Raw genomic sequence first — 24741 nt, 5'->3', positions numbered from 1 at the left:
ATCAAATAAAATAAAATGTATTTATATAGCGCATTTCAAAAACAATTGTCAGAATACGCTTCACAGACAACCCTGGCTTAAACCCCTTCAGGAGCAAGCCTAAGGCAACAGTGAACGTTTTTTTTTTCTTCATTTGTTTCACACAATAGGTGCTATAGCATACTAGCAGATAATATACTCTAGCAGAAAAATAGTCACTACTTAGTTTCGTAGTTGTGTCTTACGACCGTCCTTGAGAGACAAAACTACAAGACCCTGCGGGCAAAAAAAGTGAACGCTTCGTATTCTGTTTGGCTGAGATCCGTTCCCCTCCTTACTGGGCTCGCTGATAGGCTACTTGGTTGTCCCTTTCACACTTTCATGACTGTTATTGGCAGGAATGTACAAAACAGGGCGGGTGTTGCAGTCGCGGAGGGATAGTCGTAGTGCGGGAGGAGCAAGCGGCGTGTTTCCGGTAAGAACAGGCCAGGGAACAACAGTAACATTAAATTTATATGCTGACATATAGAGAGCGGTTGTAAAACATTTATCCGGACACATAGTGTAAAATTAATCACGCTTAATTTAGCTTCCAATAGGGAGTTGGAAGACGGGGCTGCATAAACACGGCAATGGAAGCCGAGTTTCGGGAAATCGATGAACTTGGGAGTTGGAACGCCATTTACCAGGTAGGTGTTGGGCAAAAATAAGGTAGTGATATGAGTACGATAATGGCTTTTGCTGTCGGTTGTTAGCCAGCGTTCTGAAGACTGGTTACAGGATTTTTTTTCAGATGCCTAATTGAGGCAAGATGATTTCATTGCTGTGATTATTGTTCGCTAGATGGCTGAATGAATCTCCATTCAGTGCGAAGCTAGCTAACCGGAATAAACTGTTAGCAGCTAGCTTACAAACACACGGAGTCACAATGACAGGTAAACGACGTAACTAGCTAGCCTGTAAACGTGATGATACGCTATCAGGTTTATACAAGAAAATAAAAGGTAGGATCTCAGCAAGAGAGCTAGTCTAACTGACCATCCTTTGACTGTGACGGGTAGGATATGAATCAGGGTATGTCGGTTTCCACTTGGTTCATAACAGTATACGGAACAGCATATTTGACTAGGTATGAAATCACAGTAGCTAATTTTCTGTTTAGCTATCAAGATAGCGATCTGTTAATCACGTTGCCATTTGGGATCATAATAACAATAAGGGAATTGATTAGCTAGCCAGTGGTTAGCTCCATAGCAAGCTAACTATCAAATATTGAGTGTACCAGGCAACATTAGAACGAGTGAGCTCGCTAGCGGTTAGTACACGATCCACAGCACAGATAGACCTAGTCTAGACTAACGTTATATCTACCTAGCTTCACGTTATTGATAATTGCCATGCTAGCCTATCTAGCCACCTAAACCGGTGTGCTTGGCGTGTGTTGTAACTTTAGTGCTGTTGTTAGCTAACTTAGCTAATTATTTGAAAAGCCCGCTTTTGCCTTTTCGGTTCATGCACTAGCTAATATGCAGTCCTTACCTCGCTACAAAAAAGGGGAAATGTTGGTTGACGGAACCTGTGTGGCCCTCTACTTGACTGTCGTTTTTTCGTACCATCTGAATCGGTTAAATGTTCAAACTTAGCCTCGTAGTCTAACGTGAACGCGGACCATTTCCTTTAGTTCATTCCATAGACTAAAGCTGAGACAACGTCATTGAATTCAGAAAGAAAATATGATATACACAATACTAGTTTTGCTTGACAGCTGCGAATGAACGTTTTTTATTTATTTATTTTTTTATTTATTTATTTATTTATTTACACAAATAACAGGACATTTTAATATAGACTATAGACTAGCTAGTTGCTTTCAAAATGTTCAGCTGAACATGGAACAATAATACAGCATGTTAGCTAGCCAACTAAGTGGTGAAATATTTGCAGTAGTTTAATGTGAAATGGCCTAGCTAATTCAACAAGTTGGTAATATGGTTCTGTTTTTTTACATAGAAAAAACTGAAGTACTTCTGTCGAATGTGAAGTTACTGAGCCATGTGTATTTTATGGAAAAATGAACTAACGTTAATTAATATTTAATTAATGTTCCGTGCATCAGCAGCTGACAGTCAGGGCTTTCATCTGAAGAAGTGATGGTTTGAGGGGTGCGTTGGAGTGGAACTCAGGTGTTAAAAGGGTCTCCAGAGTAAAAGGTCATTGTCATACCTTGAGTCCAGAGGATCTGTATGGCCTTAAAATTTATATTGGTTTGTTTTATTTAAGAATAAGGAGAGGAGCAGGTTTTTTTGGCATAGACCATGGATTCATATATTGGCCTTTTAAAAGTGTCTGTGTGAGTGGGACAGATTTGTGTGTGTCTCACAGTTAATCGCAACATCAATACTAAAGGCTCTATTGAGCGCTGGTTGATTTTGTTATGAAAACCTGAAAACAGTTTTTTATAGTCCAGTGCTACTGATGATAATTCTGTGAAAGGTACAGTTTTTAGAGAATAGTCATAGGTGCCCTTCCTTGGCCTGGATTGTGAAGAGAACAGAGGAGAGCTGTTCGAGGTGAGGAAGGGGAGAGTGAGTTTTCTGGTCGTGTGTGGAGCAACCAGGCAAGGCCACTGGCAGGAGAATGGATGGTGTTGTCCAGCTTCAAGTGCAATTTAGTGGTGTCCACAAGTCCACCACAACCCAGGTACCCATTCTGAATCCCCAGGTGGGTTTGGCTCCGAGTCAGGTGCACACTGGTTGCTTCAAGTGTCAAATATGTACACACTACCTGAGAGATCCAAACACTTTGTGCTATTGCCTGTGTTTGTTCACTCAATCACTCACTCACTTTATCACTCCTCTACTCTACTCAATCACTCTCTTTCTCACTCTCTAACCCCCTCTCACTCATTCAGTCACAATCTCACTATCACACACTACCTGTATCTCTAACAGAAGGCAGCCTACATCCTTAGAAGTTAGCTCCCTTCAAAGGTAGCATCCTAACGGAACCTCAGAAATATAAAATATAATTAATAAAAAAAATATAATTAAAACAAATTATTGAGTTCACTATACGCTTGTAAACGAGCCCTGTTGCTGTTTTCAGCCACCGCTATTAACGGAATATGCCTGCGGTAATCACAAAGACCTATGGGATATCCTACCTGGCGAAGGATACATCCCATACTGCCTTCAGAATCATCCGAATGAAGGCACCTTAGCAGGTATCATTTTGTGCCATCTTTCAAATGAGACGTGCCTCACTGGCTTCCTACCTTGGAATACTGCCTTCAAAGGCAGCATTTTTGCTGTTTCAGACACAGCCTCTCTGAATTATGAGGGTAGCTAGTGGGTAGCGCACACCAAGGAACCAATCGCAATAGTAACAGGTATGGGAGCTGGGTATTTGTTCATTGGGTTTGGCTAAAGGTGTTTGAGTGTAGTTTGGTGTGAGGTTTTGGACCCATGAAGAGCTTTACTATGAGGTGTGTGTGTGTTTTTCAGGTCAGGGAGGAGGGAAAGGGTTTACCTGCCGTAAGACTGTCAATTAACGGCTTTTTTCGATAACGTTTCCAAGAATCAAGGCACCTAGGCCTACATGCACATCCGTGTATATCTCAGAAGCTCGGGCCCTGTTCTAATTCTGTTTTCAGGCTCTCCGCCTTGGGTTGCTGTTTCTTTTAACAGGTGACATCTGCTCTGCAGAAATTCTCCATTTAAGGGATATGTGCATGACTACTCACAAAAGGGCTGAATACTTTGCAGTTCAGGTTTCATAAGCTGAATCAGTGCTCGGTTTGGTTCAGTCAACAATGTTTGTGGTAAGATCACACACTCTTCATTTCTCCATCTTTTTTGGAGGCAACCATTGTTCTCGGCCATGGTAGCATTTTTTTTGTTGATTTTTAAAAAATGCATTTTTGTTGACAGATCAGGTAGGGTGACAGTGCGGCCGAGGTCCTGTCAACAACAGCAGCACAAAAGCAGCCGAAAATGGGGCGCAGGGCTTGACCCGTACCTCCCGGCTTTAAAAGCTGGACCCCAGGTAGCATTTAAAATAGCCCTTTGCAAATATACGCCCGCCAATCACGTTTGATTTGGAACTGGAAGGAAACCTCTTATACAAGTGAAAATGCACACTGTCAGGTCAAGGAGAACCATGGCAACGCCCCACCTCATGGCATGGCCCATCCCCCCCCCCAGCACAACATTCAGTCACAACCATTGGACCATCACGTTGTCCTTAGTATGCTTTAGGCAGTTCCTGTTTTCAAAGTTACAGGAAAGGGAGATGCCCCGTCACATTTTAGTGTATTGACGAACTCTTGCCTGAGAAAACGAAGCTTTTCGGTCACTTTGTCATGTGCACAAATGCAGAACTCGCCCGACAGAGCTATTTTCCTCCTGGAATAATGCAGAAATAAATGTCTTTCAAAGCAGAAAGTCATCACTGAAATGAACGGCTCCTACAATGCTTGGCAGCTGTGGGGAAAATGTTAGACAAGGTAAAAGTGCACCACAAGCTACCTTTCTGAGGAACTAAACTCTACTTACTATGAATAGCCAAAGAGCTGCTCATAGCCAAACCTATGAGTACAGTCAGTGTCAGTGACATATTATGTAAAAGTTACAGTTCAGTTCTGCTACTTATTTAAATTAGTTGCTTCTAATACGTGTTGCTTCCTCTATTAGGGTGAAATAACGGACAATATGGGCCCGAAATCTCAAACTGTATTTTTGGCAGGCTGCAGAGCCAACAGGTTAAACTCCAGTCCTGGAGGGATGTAGTGTCTAATGATTGTGGTATCTTTCAGTACTGAAGCACTTAATTTAAGTAATTGATTGGCTAGTGAGTGCACACGCCTCTTTTCCCAGGCCCGATTTTCCTGCTGATGAAAGCGAAACCTTAAAAACCCAGAGACGCTGTGGGTCTCCAGGGCTAAGGTTTGAGATCACTGGTGTAGACTGATGGTTTTGGAGGAATTGGGGGTTTGTGAGCATGTGTTTTCAGAAAAGTGGAGTCTTCTCTTGAGGTTCCCGGTTCTCTGGAGACGCTGTATTCTGCTTGTTTACGTTCATGATTACTGGAGAATTCGAGGCAGCAGGGGGGCAGTTGGATAACTGTGCCTGTAACCCACGGTTGCAGATTCAACCACAGCTTGGAGCGGTGGTGTTGTAGCTTGGAGGGACCACTTTACTAAATATTCATCTGCATCAGGCGATGACATGAGCATTCTGTTAATTCGGCTACTTCACATTTTATTAAGTCATCTATTAAGTCGTCAGGTCTTGCTAGAAAGTGCAAGAGAGTCAAGTTCCAAATTTTTAACCCGTGGCATTTCTTTTTCTTGTCCCCCTCCAGGAAATTCGTCAGCAGTCCAGCGAGCTCCCCTGCAAATATGCCAAATTACCCGAAAACAAAACAAGGAACCGCTACAGAGACGTGAGCCCATGTGAGTCTCTCTCTCTCTCTCTCTCTCTGTCAGCTCACAGAGCAGATGTATCTCTCTGGGGAGCTGCAGGGCCTGTTGGCCTTTATTTTCACCTCAAAATCAACAAGTAATTTTAGACCAGATGATGTGAGAAGCCAGGCTTCAACTGTGAAACCAACTGACCAAATAAGTGTTGAGTAACAAGAATCAGCACACCCTGCAGCTGCCTGGGACCAGAGTCAGCTACCAGTTAGCTTAGATGCATACTGGTGTGAGTTTGATACATGATATTAAAGAGTGAGGATTGAAAAATGCCCAGTTTATGGGCTTGAAGCCAGCTTCTGACTAGGTGAAATCTCTTCAACTAAAATCATATTTTTACAATAGGGCCAGGGAACATCACTTGAAAAGAATGGATGAAACTTAGGCATGGGCTTCAGCCTCTTTCTCTCTCGCTTTCTCGGTTTCTTTTTCTTTCTCTCTATCTCTCGTCATGGCAACTTGAAAGAGTAGCATGGCTGTGGTTTCCTCTTAGTAAAAATAAAGAGGTTAACTCTTTCAGTGCTGGCCGTTGGCATGTCGTGGGCGTTTGATCCGTGCATCGGCCGCCTCGGTGCAGCTTTTGCAGAGCTGCCGCGGGGCTCGGCTCAGGCGCGCAGACGGGCGCGCGGGGGCTGCGTCGCGGCCCTCGGTCTCCCGGGGGGTGGCTGAAGTTTTCACGCAGATTTCTCCCCTTCAGTTGACCACAGCAGAATCCGGCTGCAGCTAGGAACAAACGACTACATCAACGCCAGCTTGATCTCAGTGGAAGAGGCGCAACGAAGCTACATCCTCACTCAGGTGGGTCTCCTTAGCCTCAGCATTAGCCTTAGAATTAGCTTCAGCCTTCGTTTCAGCCTTAGCTTTAGCCTCAGCCTCAGCCTCAGCCTCAGCCTCAGCCTCAGCCTCAGCCTCAGTGCAGCTGAAGTGCAGCCAGGATCAGGCGCGGTGGAGCACTCAGATGTTTCAGGCCGGGGAGGCAGGCTTGCGCTTGGGCTGGATGTGGCACGGCCCAGGTATCTGTTTACACGTCTTGAGCAAGAACTATCTGTTCCTCCACACTGCCGTGAATCACGCTGTCTGACGGCAAGGGGGAGATTATTTAGATAAGAAAGATTTGGTTTCACTTACACTGAAGCAATTATCGCACTTGCTGTCAAGGTGTGAATGTCATCAAGGTTAATGGTTCAGCTGTAAATATTTATAAGGTACCCCTCATTAGAACATTAAGTAATGTTTAATAACTGTGAATGTGTAAAATAATAGAGGAACACTTTTGCCATTTTGTTACACTCACCGCTGTAATAACAGCAGTGCTTTCTTTGGTTCTCTGCAGACAGTATTTATTATTTTGCCGTCGCACTTTTTATTCCATGGTGAAAGTACAGATTTGGTCAGAAAAATATATGTAGTTTTTTATTTATGCCCAGCTGTTATTCGTAATTCTCAGCCGTTGATGAAGGAAATCGGCACCCGAGCGCGGCTTTAGCGGTACGCGTGAACGCCGGCAGATTTTGACGGCGGCCTCAAACCGCCTGCCTCCCGGGCTGCCGCTCGCCTGTTCGCTTTTTTCCGCGAGGCCGCAGCCAAGTTCGTTTTCGGGCGTCTCCCAGCATGCACCGGTGCCGAGGAATCCGTACGTCAGCGCTCTCTCGGCCCTCTCCCCCCCGCGCGCCTTGGCAGCTGCTCGCCCATCCCTCCGTCCCGGCGCGCACTAAGAGCCCGTCTGGACCTGCTGCTTGGAAGAGGTTGAGACGCTGCTGTTTAACATAGTGTCGCAAGAAGCCAAATACCTCGGGTCAACTGGAGCCGGGGTGTATTGCGTACTCTTTCCACTCATGTAGAAACAAACCTCTTAATGAGCGTTTTAGAAAAGGCCGCTGCAGTTTTTACGTAACCGTTGTAGTTTTTGAAGCACTTTACAAATAGTTATATTTATATGGAAGCGTTTTGGACAACGGGGTAAGTTTTGCTGAATTTTAGTATCCACAGCACTGCTGCTTCAGACACAAATCATAAAATTGAACTGAATTGGCATGCTGAGTAATGTGTGAGAGGGGTCCTCAAACTAGTCCAGCGTCCCTTCTCTAAAGCTGTTCTTGCACAGCTGCCATTCTGTAAGGATGTGCTCGTCTTTCCGCCAGTCCTGACGCTCACGCTCTGCGCGGGAGCGGAGTCTCAGTGTTGGGTCTCAACATTGAGTGTTCATGTATGCCAGGGCTTTCCCATGGTTGGGCCTGGACAGCTGTTTTTTATTCTTAATAAAATCTGTGACCTACCGAGACCCAAAAAGCCAGGTGCCGTGACTTAACTGTGTAATCAACAGCTTTAATAAATCTCATAATTACCGAGTGACAAGAAAAACCAGCAGAACCTGCGGCTCTCTAGAAGTAGGGTTGCAGACCCCTGGCACTCGCGTGTACACACATGAAATTCTGCACGTGCTGGTGCTGATCTGACTGGGCTGTGATTGGGTACACCCCCCCGACTCCCCCTCCCACCCCCCAACCCCTTGCAGGGTCCATTGCCGAACACTTGCGGTCACTTCTGGGAGATGGTGTGGGAACAGAGGACGCACGGAGTGGTCATGCTGAACCGTGTCATCGAGAAGGGCTCTGTGAGTACCCTTTTCCAAATCAACGACAGTCGCTTCCTCGTCCTATGCTGACATCACCGTGTCACATCTATGATAAGTAGCTCCCCTTGCAAGTTCTAAGTTTGGCTAAATGGAACATGCTGATTCTGGATCTGTTATTTTGCGCACTTCTTCTCTGTAATACTCATGCTATTGATTCTTAACTTCAGGTCACTGTTGAATTTTCTTTTGAGCATTAAACCAGATTAAAGCAGATTCTTCCTGTCAATATATGTTTTGTTTATTTTACCTATTAGTCTTGGTGACACGTGAATTGAGCCCCCAAGGCTGAATAGGTCTGCGAAACACTGGAATGATAAATCTTCTATTCAGTGACTCATTCTCTTTGTGCTCTTTTGGTTGTGTTCTGGCCTTCTTCATATCAAACACTGTCGATTTACCTCTCTAGTAATACTGCTAAGACATACCCCTTTGTCAAATTTTAAAGTTTTCAATGGAAAGTGTGACTTTTCAGTTTAAAGAGCTTGATATCGATAAGGTGCAACTGCATCTGTTACTTTGTTTCATACTTCGTTTGTTTGACCAGTAATCGTGCAAGTCTGAAGTTTGTATCTCAGTGGTTGTATTGTGTACTGACTTCTACTGTATACTAGGGCTGTCAACATTGGAATGTTGGCATGAAATTGAGTTTGAATTTAACCTTCTAAAATTGGTATGTATTTGAATATATTTGAATATAATTTGCATTAATATGTATATTGTCTGACACAATATGCATAATACTATGCAATAACACTCCCTCTAGTCTGTAGTATAACACAATAGGGCATTGGCAACATTGTTTGAAATATAATGTTTTTTCGTTACTCATTATGTAGTAGTATGTCTACAATTCATATTGTTCATACAGTTGTACAATTATCTCAACTAACAGTTTAAACAAATGAACACAAAAAATGAAGCATATTTTTTCTGTGATGTAATTCACCATGCTCTGCATCTGTTAAGCACAATGCAGCATGGCACAATAGCCCATAATAGCATATCAGCATTGTCCAAAACTTCAATATGATCAACACCGTTCAAGTCACCGTGAGCAACATTATTGGCCCACGATACTACGAAGAATAGGCTGATAGGTGCATAGGACACAGCGGCAAATAGGCCTGCTAACCTGTCTGCGCATTACTTTTGCCACTCCCTTGATGTCACCAGCAACGGCCAAGAGGCCAAGAAGTTTCCAGATGCCTTCTCACCTGCAAACTGGTGTGATGAGCTCCTGTGTTGTTGTTGGTATCCCAGCCGTGTGGACCGTTGCTAACGTTAGGCAGTTTGTTTTCTTTTGGTGATATGTCAGGGGAAATTACATTAGATAATCCACCCACAGCACACGGTAGAAAATGCAGTTGCATTCATGAACGTGATTTGGTGCTTGGAACATTTTGTAATTGCAAAATGCAGGATCTAAAACAAAGATGAAAATTCTCAAATGTAAGTTCAAACTTGAGGGATATTTGAGTATTTTTTGATGGCCCTACTGTATACTGCATACCTGAGCTTTTGGTTGCAGACCGCTTTAGGTGCCTTGATTTAACACCTACAGCATGAACAGTTAGGCCTATGGGCCATTTGCCTTCTCTCCCTGTCTAAGCAGTTCCTCAGTCTTTGAATCTTACTTGCTCTGTATTGCTTAATTAACTGAAAGGGAGGTATATCTGAGATGCTAATTGGCTGGTGAATAAGAGACTGGAACGAAGCCAGTCTCTTTCTGTCGCTGTTGGTACGACAACAGTATAGTGATTCGTGAAGTCACGGTTTCTGCAAGCTTTGGTCCCACCGCCTGTGGTCTAGGAGAGTAGAATTAGTCAAGTTGATGTCAAGTTCAAGTTCACCTTATTTTTGACATTTACTTGTGTTGTGTAAATGTCACTCAGAAATGCATCCATCTTTCTTGTTTTTCCAGTAGCTTGATGTAACTTACTATCAAGTCTTGCATTACCAGTGTGCTGTTCACACGAATTGGGAAGTTTTTTTTTGTTAATTTTATTGTGATATCAAGTCATTGGTCACTGAAGTGTGTGCCATTACAGATACAAAATATTTTCAAAGTAAAATGCTTCAAATTTTACGTCCACCTTGCAAATCGCCGTCCTGTTTCACATGGCGTCTGACCTGCAAGCCAAGGAAAGGTTCGATTGAGGAACAGGAATTTTTGGAACAGCGTAATTTAAGATTGCTGTTTCTCCTGAATGCTCCAAGAAGTTAATCGTAGTTACGGAAATGTGGCCATGCTGGAACTTGTTTGCCAGAAGATTTAGCAGTATGCATTTCAAGGCAAAATGATTCGGTACTCTGTGAGACCTGGTTAATTAACTGGCTGTGACACAGTGATTATTGTTGATATTTCCCACAATCCAGAATGAAAAGACCTATTGGTTAAAATGTGATTTGAAAATTCTCCACAGTTCATGAACGTAACGGACTACTTGCAGGAAGTGGTTGTGCTCTGATGCTCCTGGCAGGAAGTGGTAGTTTTCTGACGGTGTCCTGTCATTCGCAGGTGAAGTGTGCTCAGTACTGGCCCCCTCGTGAGGAACGGGAGGCTGTCTTCAAGGACACCAACTTCAAACTGACCTTGATCTCGGAAGACGTGAAATCCTACTACACTGTACGTCAGCTGGAGCTGGAGAATCTGTCGGTAAGAGACCTTTGCTGTGGGCTGGGCCTCTCCAGTGATTGTAGGGATATGTAGTTCTGCAAGAAAGCTCTAAAGTCTGTAAAAAGTTTCACCTGGTTGTCTAGTCCATGGAGAGCTGGGAAGATCTGTTGGTTTATACCAGGCTGTGTGCTTGGCTTTCTCAGTGCTTGCTGGGAGATGTCGTTCTGTAGTAAAACTGTGAAAAGTATAATTTTAATCTGGTTGTTTCTTCCATGGAGCTGTCCATTTAGACCATAATTGGGCATGTTGAATGTGTTGCTTTGTGATCTCAGATACAGTATGTACTGTTGCCTCCACACATCTCTACAGGTCTGAAAATTCTTGAAAAGTTATTGATTTTAAAACAACTTTTGAATCTGGGACATTTTAATGAAATTCTTTTTAGAAGGTTTTGGAAAATTAATGGGAAGTACTGGTGTTTGCAATAAAACTTGACAATGTGATGCGTTTGCTGTTATCGCTTTGATGCTGACTAACTTTACTCTCTAGGCAAAGCAGTCTTAGCACTATCTTAATGTTGAGCAGGAATATAACCTGCGGGAACATTACGTATACACAAGCGGTCGTATGCTGGTTTTTTTGGGGCAGTTGTGAGTAAAGAATAAAAATCTGTATCATATTTCACACTGAATTTATTTGACACGACAGCCTAAGCATTAAGACTTTATTATTATGGAAACACTTGGTTACCGATTGGCGTTGTTGTGTGTGCATGCATTTTCTAAACAATGAGTGGTTACGATCTATAAATAGATTCATCCCCATGCTAGGAATTGATTTATATTTACATAATGCGATCACTCGATCTGGTGAAAATCACCATCCCTATTCCCTACCTGAGCTTAGGGGAGAGGGTGGGAGGTGGTAGGAATTTATTTATTTTTTGTTTTTTTCCCCCCAACATCTAGCTCTCATGCTCATTTCTCCAAACTTACATACTGCACTTTTGATAAAGCATCCCTTGATAAAGAACAAGACCATATATCCGGGCCCATGTTTGTAAAGAATGTCCGAGTTGGAGCACTGATCTAGGATCAGCTTTTCTCTGTCGATATAATAAATGTACCTGTTATGAGCCGGAATGCAGATGCTGATCCAAGATGATCCCTCCAAGACGCTTTGAGAATACAAGCCCATTTTTAAGGAATGAGTCACAAGTTACCCCAGTGTTTCCGTGAGGGCGGTCTCTGATTTGTAAACACTGGTTGCTGGTTTTTTTTTTTTGATTTTTTCTTTTAAAACCACAATCGTCTTCTGTACCAAGTGAGAGTGACTGAACCTGGGTGGAAATTATTGGTTCATCGCTTTGTGATGTTGAATTGCATTGTTTAGGAGTACCTGCACTCCGAAGGGTTTTTCTGTGTTGACTCAACATGATGTCGCACACTGGGGGGGACTTCGCAAAAGCACGGCGATGCTTTCGCACCCGGTAAACCATCTGCAGTACCAGAGGAAAGTCACATGCCTTTCACAAAGCACCTGCAGTGGGTGGAAAGCACTACAAAGGAAATGGCAACACAGTGTGCTCTCTGGCTCATGCATATGGAAATTGTATGATCTGCATTAGATACTTTCACGATTTCTCTGCCAAAACCGCACATTTTTATGGAAATGGTGCTCAATACAGGGTGTGTCCGATTCATGTAGATGAACGTATGTTTCCACTCACAGTAAGTGTGGAATTACCAGTATTTGCCCCACTGTGTAACATGACCTTTCATACAGGCCATCCGACTGTAGAGGCAAGTTATTTATTCAGTTATAGTAGCAGGCCTGAAAGTGAAACAAGTGAAGTGTTTACAGTATCATTGTGTGTAATGCAATGAATTGTGAACAATTGGTATAACTATGCATGTCTTCAGTAACTGCATCTTTCTGTTGCCATGTAATTGTGTGGTAAACACATTGTGCATGTGGCTATTCAAGAAACCTCTGATTTAAATTTTGATGACCTTTTAGTATTTATTTTTTATTTTTTCTTTTAAAAATAACAACTTTATTCATAGATTAACAAGTGGCTAATACAGGGGAGCTTCTTTGGTGTTCTCTTGTAGCCCAGATACAATGGGAGTCATAAATGCAGTGCCACCCTGTGGTGAGATTAGGTACACGTAAGTGTTCACCCAGCCCTTCTGGTAAGCACAGATTTATTAGTAAATGTAATAAAACTCGGTGCACTGTATATCTGGGTATTTTTCAGGATAAGGATGGAAGGGAAGTCTGGATACCACCCATTGCACCGGAGAAGTCAGTGACAGCCAGGTTCATGTCATATATCAGTAGCCTATATTTAATACTTTTTATAATTATTGGCTTTCACTACAACTTACCTCTACAGCGCCACAATGCAGTTTACATGCAGTGTTTTCACTGGTTGCTGTCAACTGCATGTTCATTTGTTAGCAGGAACAAGACAACAGAAAGTCGAAACCCTTGCAGTAATTGTATGGCTGCTGCTTACAAGAATAGGCAAATACTACTAGTATGCGGATATTACGAGACGCAAAGATAGTATCAGCAACTTCTGCGACTTGCTCTAAACTGTGTTTTTGAGCTTCTCAGCAGTCTTTGAGCTCTCCTGAGAGTGCTCTTAAAGCCCTGGTTGGGTCATTTTCCTGTTGAACTCTGCGGTTGGTTTTGTCTGTCCCCAGATGCGAGTAGAACGTATCAAACTGCCCTCGGCGGGGGTATTTATAGCACTGGGCTGAGCCGGGGAGCGAAAGGAACGCGTGTTTTTAAACAAGACGGACGAAATGCGCAGCCTTGGCCAAGTCTCGCCGAGCTCGCTCGCTCGGGCGAGCGCCGCTGCGCGATGTTCCCACACGGCCGTCGCCCAGGCAGCCAGTAGGGCTCGGCAGAGGTCAGACGACTCTCAGAGTGATTCATGCCCTTTTCATGTTTGCTTTCGTTTTGTTTGTTTGCTTTTTGTGTTATTTATGTAGTTTTTGTTTACTTTTTGTTTTCCCCTGAGGGTTTGCTTCTTTTTGTTTGTATGTTTGTTTGTACTGTATCGGGGATTCTCAAATCCATTGCTGTTTTGCTCCTTTTTTCTTTTTTTTCTTTTTTTGTAGGTTTTTTTTTCTCTCAACTTTTGCAGCCGGTTGTGCCCATTGCTGCTGCGTCCGCTCTTATTTGACTCTTAGTGCGGGCAAGCACACGTGCTCTATGGAGACGTGCGATGTTAAGCCGCTGCTCCTCTAGTCCACCCGTGGAGCTGGTCAGATTCCAGTCTGAGGAAACCTCTTCATGTGTAGCATTACCACACATACTGGGTGTCAGATTAACCTGTGGTGGTTGGCGGTGAGCGAGTGAAACACGGTCATCCCGGGCCGATCGAGTCCCTTCATGGGCCTGCCGCCTGCCATCAATTACACTGCCCCACAGCTGGCGCTGGCAGTGTTCGGGTTTGTTATCAGACTGTGGGGCCTGGCTGGAGCTGTATCTTAACAGGATCGGCTGCCCTCCTTTTATTTTTCTACCTGATAGTTGATTGACTCATCGATTAATGTCACTGATTGGCCAGATTCCACTGACCTGGGGTCAAACAATGAAAACCAGCAGTAGTATTGTAAGTACTACTGTTTTGAGTATCACGGTGAATGTCCTCAATGTCATTGGCAGCACATTGAGGTTAGTTTAATTGGCGGCCTGGGGCGTTTAGTTGTGACTCACGCGTTGGAGCTAGCGGGTTTAGAGACCGTTTCACTCCACCGTCCCCTGCCCCCTTCCCCTCTTTCTCTCCGTTTTACAGACTCAGGAAACACGGGAGATCCTTCATTTCCACTACACCACCTGGCCAGACTTTGGGGTGCCCGAGTCCCCCGCCTCATTCCTCAACTTCCTGTTCAAGGTGCGGGAGTCGGGGTGCCTGAACTCGGACCAGGGCCCGGTGGTGGTGCACTGCAGCGCGGGCATCGGCCGCTCCGGAACCTTCTGCCTCGTCGACACCTGCCTCCTGCTGGTGAGTGTAGGACTGTGAGGCAAGGAAGCTTGTGCATGCGTATTTACGTCTTCTGTTTTCCAAGGTCTCTTGCACAGGTTACATTTGTACATGCGGTCTGTTTTAACTGCTGAATCTTTACTAGCAATTCACGTTAAATGCCTAACAATGGCAAAGGATACAGTGGTGGTGCTGTAGTAGAGCATTGTGCATAGAAACAAGCTTGAGGTTTGTGGTAAATAATAAATTTGATTGGCTTGCCATTGAGCTATTTTTTGATGCATCAACTATTGCTTCACAATTTCGTTAGGGACTGTTACAAAGATGGTTCCCCCCAAATCTAATAACTGGATGTACAGTTCATGAGAAGAAGATTTTTTTGTGTTTTTCAGAACATTCTGGCTGATGATTGGCTGATGGCAGCCATGTTTTTAGAAGGTTCGTGTAGCATCAGTCTGGACCTGTGACCAATGTACTGCATACAAAATGTCAAGTTATTTGGACATTTGGTTCATGAGATATGGCCATTTTTATATTTTCCCCTCCAACAGCACCACCTATTGATCGAGCAGCGCCAAATTGTACATGCTTCCTTGGTTGAACATGGCTGTTTATTCATCCAGATTTTAATGTATCATAATTCTATATGTGATTGTGATGAAACTTGGTCTAATGGCATATACCAAATTTTGTGCAAACCTATCAATTTTTGTAGGAGATTAAGCATTACAAGTGTTTTTCAAAAAATGCTGAATTGCAGAAATCCAGTACGGTGGACATCATGGGTCATTCAGGCAAATTTGTTCTCCAGGCAGAGCCATGTGTGGGGGTATAAAGCTCATAACAGTGTTTCAGAGAGATTGAGAACACGTTTTAAAGCCACCTTGCACACCGGGAGCGGGAGCCGCGGGCCCAGGTCACAGGGCTCGGCTTCCAGAATCGAGGATCTGCATTTATAGACTGAGCCGTTGGGACAGGCCGCGCCCGAATGCTCAGCTTGCGCTGTGGTGTGGCTCTCCTCAGATGGCCCTCCGGGGGGACCCCGCGTCTGTGCAGATCCGGGACGTCCTGCTGGAGATGCGCCGGTACCGCATGGGCCTCATCCAGACCGCCGACCAGCTCCGCTTCTCCTACCTCGCCGTCATCGAAGGGGCCAAGTGCATTATGGGAGACGCATCCTTGCAGGTGAGGCCCTATCGGGGAGAAAACCCGCAGGCCTGCCGTTCTGACGAGCCCCAATCATTCCCAAAGGCTCGGTCAGATGGAGCATCCAGTTAAGAATGGGGACTCTTAAGAGTGGCAGTTCTTGTCACACATCTATTGTCTTTGGCTTGATCCTGTCCTCCAGCAAATGCATTATGAGAGGGGGGCTGCATCTGCACAGGTTGTAGGTTTGATGCCATCAGTAGAAACACATTTTTTGAAATGCTTCTATGTAAATGTGTAGTCAACATGTGTGCCCTCAGACTCAGTGATTGGCTGTGGTGCTTTCTGCCAGTGTACCAGTATAACTTGCCTGCACAGTGGGGAAAAATGTTTTTATTGATACTGCATTCAGAAGTGGAAATGGTGCATGAATGGAACACAAATGGAATGTTGTTGTAAAGCACTGCTGTCAAAAATATTACATTAATTTTACTATTGTCTCATAAGCTTGGAGCCCACCCCTTCTTTTCTCAGCCCAGCACAATGTGTTGCCATGGCAATACGTATGTCACTTGTGACAACAGGGAAATACAAAACCGAACAGAAAGTCATTTAAAGGGCATTCAAGACCAGGCTTGACACGGTGCTGGGAACTCTTTGGACAGTCAGTAAAGTGACATACCAAGTTAGGCTGAATGGCCTGTTCTCACATGTTACTTACCTGGGTTTTTTGTTCCTTTTTTAAACGTACAAGTGTGTTCTGTCGCTATTGTTTGTGTTTTCCTGTTGGCTGGAACGCCCAAACTGAAACCTGCAGGTCACAGGTCTTTGTAGTGGAAGAGGATTTGCTTAAAGACCAAGCCTTTCCAAGTAGTGTAAAATACCTAGAAAATTCTGTTCATGAAATGAACCACCAGCACCTGAACGTATTGTCTTTCAGTGCATTAATTGCATTTAAATTAATTTCCCAAATTTATATAATTTGAATTGCATTGGCCGCCAGCCAGATCACTGCTATTTGACACTAGTGTTAAAATCCTGGAAGCCTTTCTGGGTTGTGAATGTGAGTTATTTACAGAAAAAATAGCTTTTCATTTACAGTAGCTCGGTCATACATTCGTTTTGAATCGCCATTCCAGTGTGTGATGTATGTTTCTCCATTGTGCCTTCAGTCAGCTCACCCACTCCAATTCAGTGTCCACTACTTTTCAAATTTGGGCTGTTCTTTTTCTCCACCAATGAACTGTTACTGATTTGATCACCAATGAGCTGTTGCTGTCAGGAAAAAAAAAATGTTATGAAGTTTAAATAGAAATGAATTATTACGCATACAAGGCAATCTTTATTATTGCCTTGTATGCAAGGCTTTTGCGGAGACAGAAGTGGTGTTTGAACTCCATATTGGATGAATCTACAGTAAGCTGTGAATCACTGCTTTTTTCGAACTAATCAAAAATTGTTTCATGTTTGTGAACATCTAATGGCTCCTCCCATTGGGTAGGTGTCTGTTCGAAGCTCACTCTGTCACCCACTCTCGGCGTCTAAAACTCTTGTTCTCTGTTTCTGTGAAGGAGTCATGGAAGGAGCTCTCGAATGAGGAGGACGTCCCCCCAGAGTTCACTCCGCCTCCCCCTCGGCCCCTCAAAGACCCCCACAATGGCACGGAGAAGCCCCGCGCGTTCTTCGCAGGAGAGGACGCCCCCGAGGAGGTCATCGAGAGGTCGCACAACGACATCCGTACTCACAGGTAACAGGAATGTACGCGCACGCACACACTCACATACACACACACACACACTCACACGCACACGCACACACACACACACGCACACTCACACGCACACGCACACACTCACACACACACTCACACTCACACACACACACTCACATACACACACACACACACCACACTCACACACTCACACACACACACACACACACACACACACACACCACACCGCACACACACACACACACGCACTCCACACAACACACACACACTCATACACACACACACGCACACTCACACACACACGCACTCACACCACACACACACACCACTCACACACACACGCACTCAAACACACACCACATCACACACACACACACACCACACACACACTCACACATCACACACACACACACTCACACACACACACACACGCACACTCACACACTCACACACACACACACACACACACACGCACACTCACACACTCACACACACACACACACACACACCACTACACCCACACACACACACATACACACACACATGCACACTCACATACACACACACACACACACGCACACCACACACACACACACACGCACACTCACACACACTCACATACACACACACACACACACTCGCATACACACACACACACACACACACACACACACACACACACACACACACACTCACACACACGCAATTCTGTTAGATTACTTACTACTGTGGACAATGCTGCATTATTTTTAAATGCTGTACAGGGGCAAGATAACCTTTGTTAAAAACCATGGGAAATGCCCACATTCTAAAAATGAGACCAGTTATATAACATTTAAATTGCACAAAAAAAGTTCAATTAAAAAACCTTCGCTAAAATTAAATCGAACAAATTCTGTCTTAATTGGAATTCGTTCGAATGTCATTTTGGGAAAAAGTGACAGCCCTACAGATTATGCACAACCGCACTCAGATGGAATGTGTTTTATCATTTCCCATGTTTTTGAACACTCTGAATTTACTCAACGGAGGAAACTCCTTTTTTTCCCAAGGCCACACGAGTTAGTCACTTGGCCTGCTTTGATGTGGAGAGTCATGCAGCCTTGTGGCATGTTGTCATGGCGATTGTCGTCAGGGTTGCTTATTTGTCCAAAATTCAGCTGCTGCCTTCATTTTTTTTTTTTTTGAAGTAATAACATAAGAATGCCTATGGAAGAGCACAGGCCGTTCAGCCAATCCTTGCTCGTCATTTGCCTGCAGTTTAGACGGCACCTGGCACTGAGTCATGCCAAACTGATCACGCGCCTGCGGAATGGAGGCAAAGCCCCGCCCACAGTGTGCAAAGGGGGCGTGTCCATTTGCCTCTGAGGTGTTTTGACTGATTTGTTTTCCCGCACGCTTGCAGTTTCCCACCGGAGCCTGGGCTGCGCAGGAGGGCGGGGCCGGACGGCGTGGCCACTCCCACTCCCACCGAGCCCTCGGACGGACACGCTGACCAGAGGGCCGAGGGGCAGGCGGAGCCGACCAAGGAAGAGGTGGAGAACCCAAACGGGGGGGCGTGGACACCCCTGCTGGCCAACGTGTGCCTGTGCACCGCTCTGGCCCTGAGCGCCTACGTCTGTTACCGCGCCTGTTTCCACTGATCCACATCTCTCCCCCCTCTCCTGCTCTTTCGTTCTCATTCCTCCTCTCTCTCTCTCTCTCTCTCTCTCTCTCTCTCCTACTCTCTCTCTCGCTCTCGTTCCCTACCCACGCGTAACCACGGGGGGGTGGGGGGTGGGGGGCAGCCAGGCTCCGCCCATTTTGGAAAGGTCAGAGCTCCCCCCCCCCCCCCCCATGCGCAGCAGCTGGAAGCGAGAGAGGGGGCGCTGTCTGGTGCTCGACTCCCATTCCTCTTTATAAAATGCAAACTGGGGAGAGTGGAGTTCCCACACTGGCATTCCCCCCACCCCACAAACTGTCCCCTTCTCAGCTCAGGGCCTCAATATCAGGTGTCACAACCCAACAATAAAACTGGCATTCATTCAAACCATTTCCTCCATCACCTAAGGAAAACTTAAGTGTGCTTGTGCGTGGATGTGTGTACGTTTTTATGTATGTATACTCATACCCATGCGTACACATGGGTATGTGTACGTCTGTGTGTGTGTATATATATGTATATATATCGGTGTATGTATATGTACATATATATATAATATGTAATATATGTATACATATATATGTGTGTGTGTATATATATATATATATATATACACACACATATATGTGTGTGCGTGTGCGAATATATCTTGCCATTTGATAATTTTTACCCAGACACACAGTCAGTGTATCACTTTGCCACTGTTACTGAAAAGCATTCTTCCATACTTTGATGTCAGACTTTCCAAATATTTTCTGCTTATCGAGCTTTTTTTCCTTTTTATTTTTTATTTTTAAAATGTGTTTCTCCCTAGTCCATTCCCCCCTGCCCACCCCCGTTTGGCAGGGGCATGGGGGGGAGGGGGGGAGGGGGGGTTTAGAAGGGGTATGTACAGCCGGGACCATCTGTGAGCCTGCAGGATATACTTTGAAAAAGACAAGCAAACCAAACTTATTATTTTTAATTTATTTTCTTTTTTGTCTCTGTGCTTTTCCTGAAGCGGGGGCTGAATCCTACCAGGGAATAAGCTGGGGCCGGGGAGGGGGGGGCGGCTGGCAGAGTCTTTGCCTCGGAGGCCCACCAGGGGGCGCACAAGTCAAACGGTGAAAAGTGCGTCAGGGCTGTACCTAAGTCTTTGATTTGTGCGTGTTCCCTTGGGGGGCAGGGAGGCGGGTGGGGGGGGGGCATCATCTCCCTGGGTGCATCGCTTCATACTTTCTCATCATCTGTCCCTTTTTCGTTCTCTCCCCTCGAACGTTTCATTTGCACGCTAAAACGTCCGTTTCGCGGACGGCCTGCGAGGGGGCAGAATCCCGACAGTATTCCCGCGCGTCTGTAGAAGCCCCCGCTGTCTGTTCCAGCTGGGAGATATTGCACATGCACTTGGTCTTTTTTTTCTTTTCATTTTTTAGCTGTTCCATCAAATTTTCAAAAAAAAAAAAAAAAAAAAACTTGAATGATTGTATTTTAGTTCCAAATTTTCAGTTGCTTAAATGCTGTGGCTTGCCATCTTTTTGTCTTCAAGCCATCTTTGGTTTCCTAGCACCAGATAGGTTTTTTTTTTGTTCGTTTGTTTGTTTTTTTTCGTTTTTTGAAACTCAGATTCTCAAACGCGTTCTAGTTTGAAAGAGGGAGAGGGGGGGAAGACGCGTTAGGAGATGGAGACCTCTTATCGATGCTGTATCAGAGGACGAGTTTCTCGAAAAGGCTTCTCTTGCTTTGAAACAAAGTGGAAAGGAAAGAATGGACGATATCCTGGACGAATGCCATTCAGAGACGGGCGAAGGGCCCGGAACAGGGGAAGGCCGCGCTAACGCACAACGACGCCAGCTCAGCTCGGACGACCCCCCCGCGGGGTGGGGGCTGGGGCGGGGGGCGGGCTTTGCGGGCTAGGGTTACCGCCCACCGCCACCACCACCCTCCCCCCTCCCCTCCCCCTTTCGCCAGCAATAGGAACGCAGCTTTGCTCTTAACTGACCTTAGCAGAGCCAGGCCCGTGCTGCCATTCAGGGCCGGGGTCCGAGAGAGCGAGACCCACCAAAAAATAAAAAAAGAAGAAGAGAAAAAAAAACAACTTAAACCAAACACCAGCGTCGGGGAGAAACGTGGGAGTGGCAAGTCCGCACAGCGGGACGCGATTGGCCGGGCTAGCGCCATCATTTTTTTAACAAAGAAAGAAAACCTACAGTCACACCAGTTTTTTTTTTTTTTTACAGTAAAAAAAAAAAAAAAAGATAATAAAAAATGGGAGGGGGTCATTCAGTAAAGTAGCCAATCAGCATTTAGTTTGTTTGAGAGAAAACTACAAACGGACCCTCCTGAGTTAAGCGACTGTAAGTTTCTCTAGAATGTACGAGTCTGGCGCTACGCTGTCCCGCGGCTCAGTCCCAGATCAGGTCCCGCCGTGCCGCGTCTCTGAGCTCGGAGCGCCCACACGGAACACCCCGGGCCTGTGTGCCGCCCGGGCTCGCCAGCTTTCTGTTTCCTGTACATGTATTCACTTTTTGTCTTTTTTTTTTTTGTTTTTTTGTTATTTTCGTTATTCATCATCAACATCATTGTATTCCTTTTTTTGTAATAACTACTGCTTTGTTTTTTTTTTTTTTTTTTTTTTTTTTTCCGATCTGAAACATGTTCCAGGTTTTATTTTCAGGCTGAACTCTGAACGTAAGCTGTGGTAATAAAATCATGTCTCAGAACGTATTCGTTGCGGTGCCTTTTCTTCGCCTGGGTCTCCCGGAAGCTCGGTGGTAGCCCCGTGGCCCGTCGCTATCTTTGAATTGTTTCGTGCCGTTTGGTTAAGAGGCGGTGGGTTAGTTCTCATTCCAGATTGTGGAGCCGCTGTTGCTAAGGATGCGTGCTGAACGAGCGGCGTTCTCTCGACATGTGATGGGGGTCGGGACGTACAGTCGCTGGCCAACCTCCTGGGCTGTCTGAAGACTCGCACCCTGAGCCTGCATCTTGGTTCCTCTCCCACTGTCACCTCCTAGCACCCCCACCTTTCTACTACTGCAAGCAGGTTATGGTATTTTATGGTTTAACGTTTCTCTTCTTTAGCCTATTTTGGATGTAGCCTGCATGTATTAAGAATGTGTGTGAGGTTGCTCATAATGATCAACTGAATGCACTTGCAGTATGTCTCTCCTATATTGTATGTCCCTCTGGGTAAGTGTGTCTGCTAAATTAATGTAATCGAATGTAAAATGTAAGTGAAGATGAATGTAGTTTTCATTGATATGTTCATAAACGGGTAGCATAATTGAAATTCATGTGAAAAGCTTACTGTTATTCCGTCATATTACCACAAGGTGGCTGCAGTGTTGCACATTTTTACGATGACCTTGATTAGACAATTTTCATGTAGAAGTTTGGGGTGGATTGCATCATGTTGATATACCAACATTTTTGCTTTCCACCATGTTATCTGGAATAGTGCAGGAGTTACATATCGACACTGAATATTGAACTGATGTCCTATACAGTACATGGGTAAGCATTAGAAAAGGCAGAACAGGTTCAGTTGAATTTATTGTCAAATATTAGCAGTGATATTAATAATGGGAAATTCTGTGAATTTGAGCCCTAATTCAAAATAAGTGTGTGGCATTTCTTCCCTGGAACCTTAAATGCAGACATTTTGTTGTGGGAGGGTCACCTTCTGTAACACCTTGTGGGGAGTAGAAGACTAATTTCCTTAGATGTGCATTTTAATAGCATTAAGCTTAAAGCTTTTTAATGGGAAAATACAGGCCTGCCCTGTTTTCTTAGAATGTTTTTTTATTTATTTATTTTTGTACTTGCAGGCTTTTTGCATAATTTTGAAAGTTCTCCTTGAATTGCTCTCTATCCAGTTAATACATGCTAATAACGTGAACACGTGTTTTTCCCTCAGAACAGCCCAGGGCACTCTTTAACATACAGCCCGTTTCCTAAACAATGTGCCTATCATTTCCTGTTAGTCATATTCAGTGGTGGACATGTAGAAGGCTGGCTTCGACAGCTACTATGAGGAAAATTTGAAGAGGGGAACAAGGTACTTGAATGTAGTTTTGATATGAATTTCTGCCGCAGTCTTTCCTCCAGAGTTACCGTTAGCGCTCTGGTGCTAATCACAAATGTGTTTTTAGAATGTTCTTAACTGAACATTCTAATGCCGATGTAACAGTCACTACTGGTAATTGAAAGCAATGGCGTTCTAGAACACCGAGAGAATTCAGAAGGAAACATTCCAAAAACCTACTCCTCACAGGGTTAACTCTACACTCCTCTTTGTGTGTTAAGGTTCGAACTCCCAACCTTTGGACGTTGGACTCCCCTCCAGCCAAACTCTCACCTTGAGATTGTGAAAACCTGAGATATTCTCTTGGGGGCGGGGTTTGTGAGGTAGTCTGCCCTGATTGGTCCAGGAGCCTGGGAAAGACTCCCTCGCACACATCCGGAAGGCCAGACAGGGACCAGGGTGTGTTCCTGACGCTTAAGACGATTTTGGAGCACGTGGGCCGGGTTGCGACAGGCCGTTGCGTCAGAGGATCTGGGGCAGAGAGGAGAGACGAGGTGGACCCAGCGATGCGTCGGGGCCCCTGCAGGCCCGGGCAGGCCCCCGGACAGGAAGCGCCTCGTCACGTTTCAAACGGCTCCCATCCACCGACGCAGTTAATAAGGGGGGGGGGGGGGGAACAGCCAATTGAATTATTCCGATTAATTATTTCGGCTTAGACCATTACATTTTTACATTACAGGCATTTAGCAGACGCTCTTATCCAGAGCGACTTACACAACTTTTTTACATAGCATTTTACATTGTATCCATTTATACAGCTGGATATGTACTGAAGCAATTTCGGTTAAGTACCTTGCTCAAGGGTACAACGGCAGTGTCCTACCCGGGAATCGAACCTACGACCTTTCGGTTACAAGTTCCAGTTCCTTACCCACTGTGCTACACGCCGTCATTATTAAGACCATTAATAAGACCGTTATTAAGGACGATTTCAGCAGCGTTTACTGCTTGTAGGCATTTGGTTGTTTCAGTCCGTTTTGATCTTCGTGAGGCCTGCAGTACTCGGGGGAGTGGGGGGGGAGGGGGGGGTGAAAGTCCGCTGTGCACAACAGAGGCGTGTGTCCAAGATTAAGAGCGCAGAGAGCTTTACTTGCGTTTCAACACTTTTAATTACGGTGTGTGTAACTTTTGGGATCTTTGGTTACACACAGGGCTGGCCCATAAGTGTCCACAATGCAGAAGGCTCTAGAAACTAATTTGGCTGCCGGGAGAAGAATTGAGATTTGACCCCAAAACAAACAAGAAGTGTCTCCCCCCTCCCCTCCCCTTGCTGACCGTTGGGTCAGAGGGTTGCGGTGTACACGCGTCCACCGGCGTCGCACGCCAGCACGGTGACTCACCGACCGTAACAACACACGTGGAAAAACTGACTAGTAGGAACACAGGAGACACGGCGAGAGAAGAGGGTACAGAGAAAATGCTACAAAGCCAGTTGTTTCTCTTCCCTCCTTCACGTG

At 45.1% G+C, this 24741-nt stretch overlaps 1 protein-coding gene across 1 annotated transcript; it reads left to right on the top strand.

Moving 5' to 3' along the window:
* Positions 1–392: 392 nt before the first annotated feature.
* Positions 393–19614, top strand: ptpn1 (protein tyrosine phosphatase non-receptor type 1). Its single transcript, XM_064299189.1, has 10 exons — positions 393–454; positions 569–668; positions 5341–5431; positions 6150–6250; positions 7968–8066; positions 10606–10743; positions 14516–14725; positions 15728–15889; positions 17422–17597; positions 18988–19614. Exons 2-10 carry the CDS (start codon positions 612–614, stop codon positions 19223–19225), a joined length of 1272 nt encoding a protein of 423 aa, XP_064155259.1. The 5' UTR covers positions 393–454; positions 569–611; the 3' UTR covers positions 19226–19614.
* Positions 19615–24741: the final 5127 nt, after the last annotated feature.

The sequence above is a fragment of the Anguilla rostrata genome, chromosome 11, assembly GCF_018555375.3.
Source record: "Anguilla rostrata isolate EN2019 chromosome 11, ASM1855537v3, whole genome shotgun sequence".
In the NCBI taxonomy this organism is placed as follows: Eukaryota; Metazoa; Chordata; class Actinopteri; order Anguilliformes; family Anguillidae; genus Anguilla; species Anguilla rostrata.
This window is presented reverse-complemented; position numbering and strand designations above follow the sequence as displayed.

Bases quoted from the DNA above. Each gene is read 5' to 3' on its own strand.
- ptpn1 (XM_064299189.1), top strand. From the start codon at position 612: ATGGAAGCCGAGTTTCGGGAAATCGATGAACTTGGGAGTTGGAACGCC. The intron at 8,067-10,605 runs GTGAGTACCCTT...TGTCATTCGCAG, and splicing joins GTGTCATCGAGAAGGGCTCT to GTGAAGTGTGCTCAGTACTG. The intron at 10,744-14,515 runs GTAAGAGACCTT...TCCGTTTTACAG, and splicing joins TGGAGCTGGAGAATCTGTCG to ACTCAGGAAACACGGGAGAT.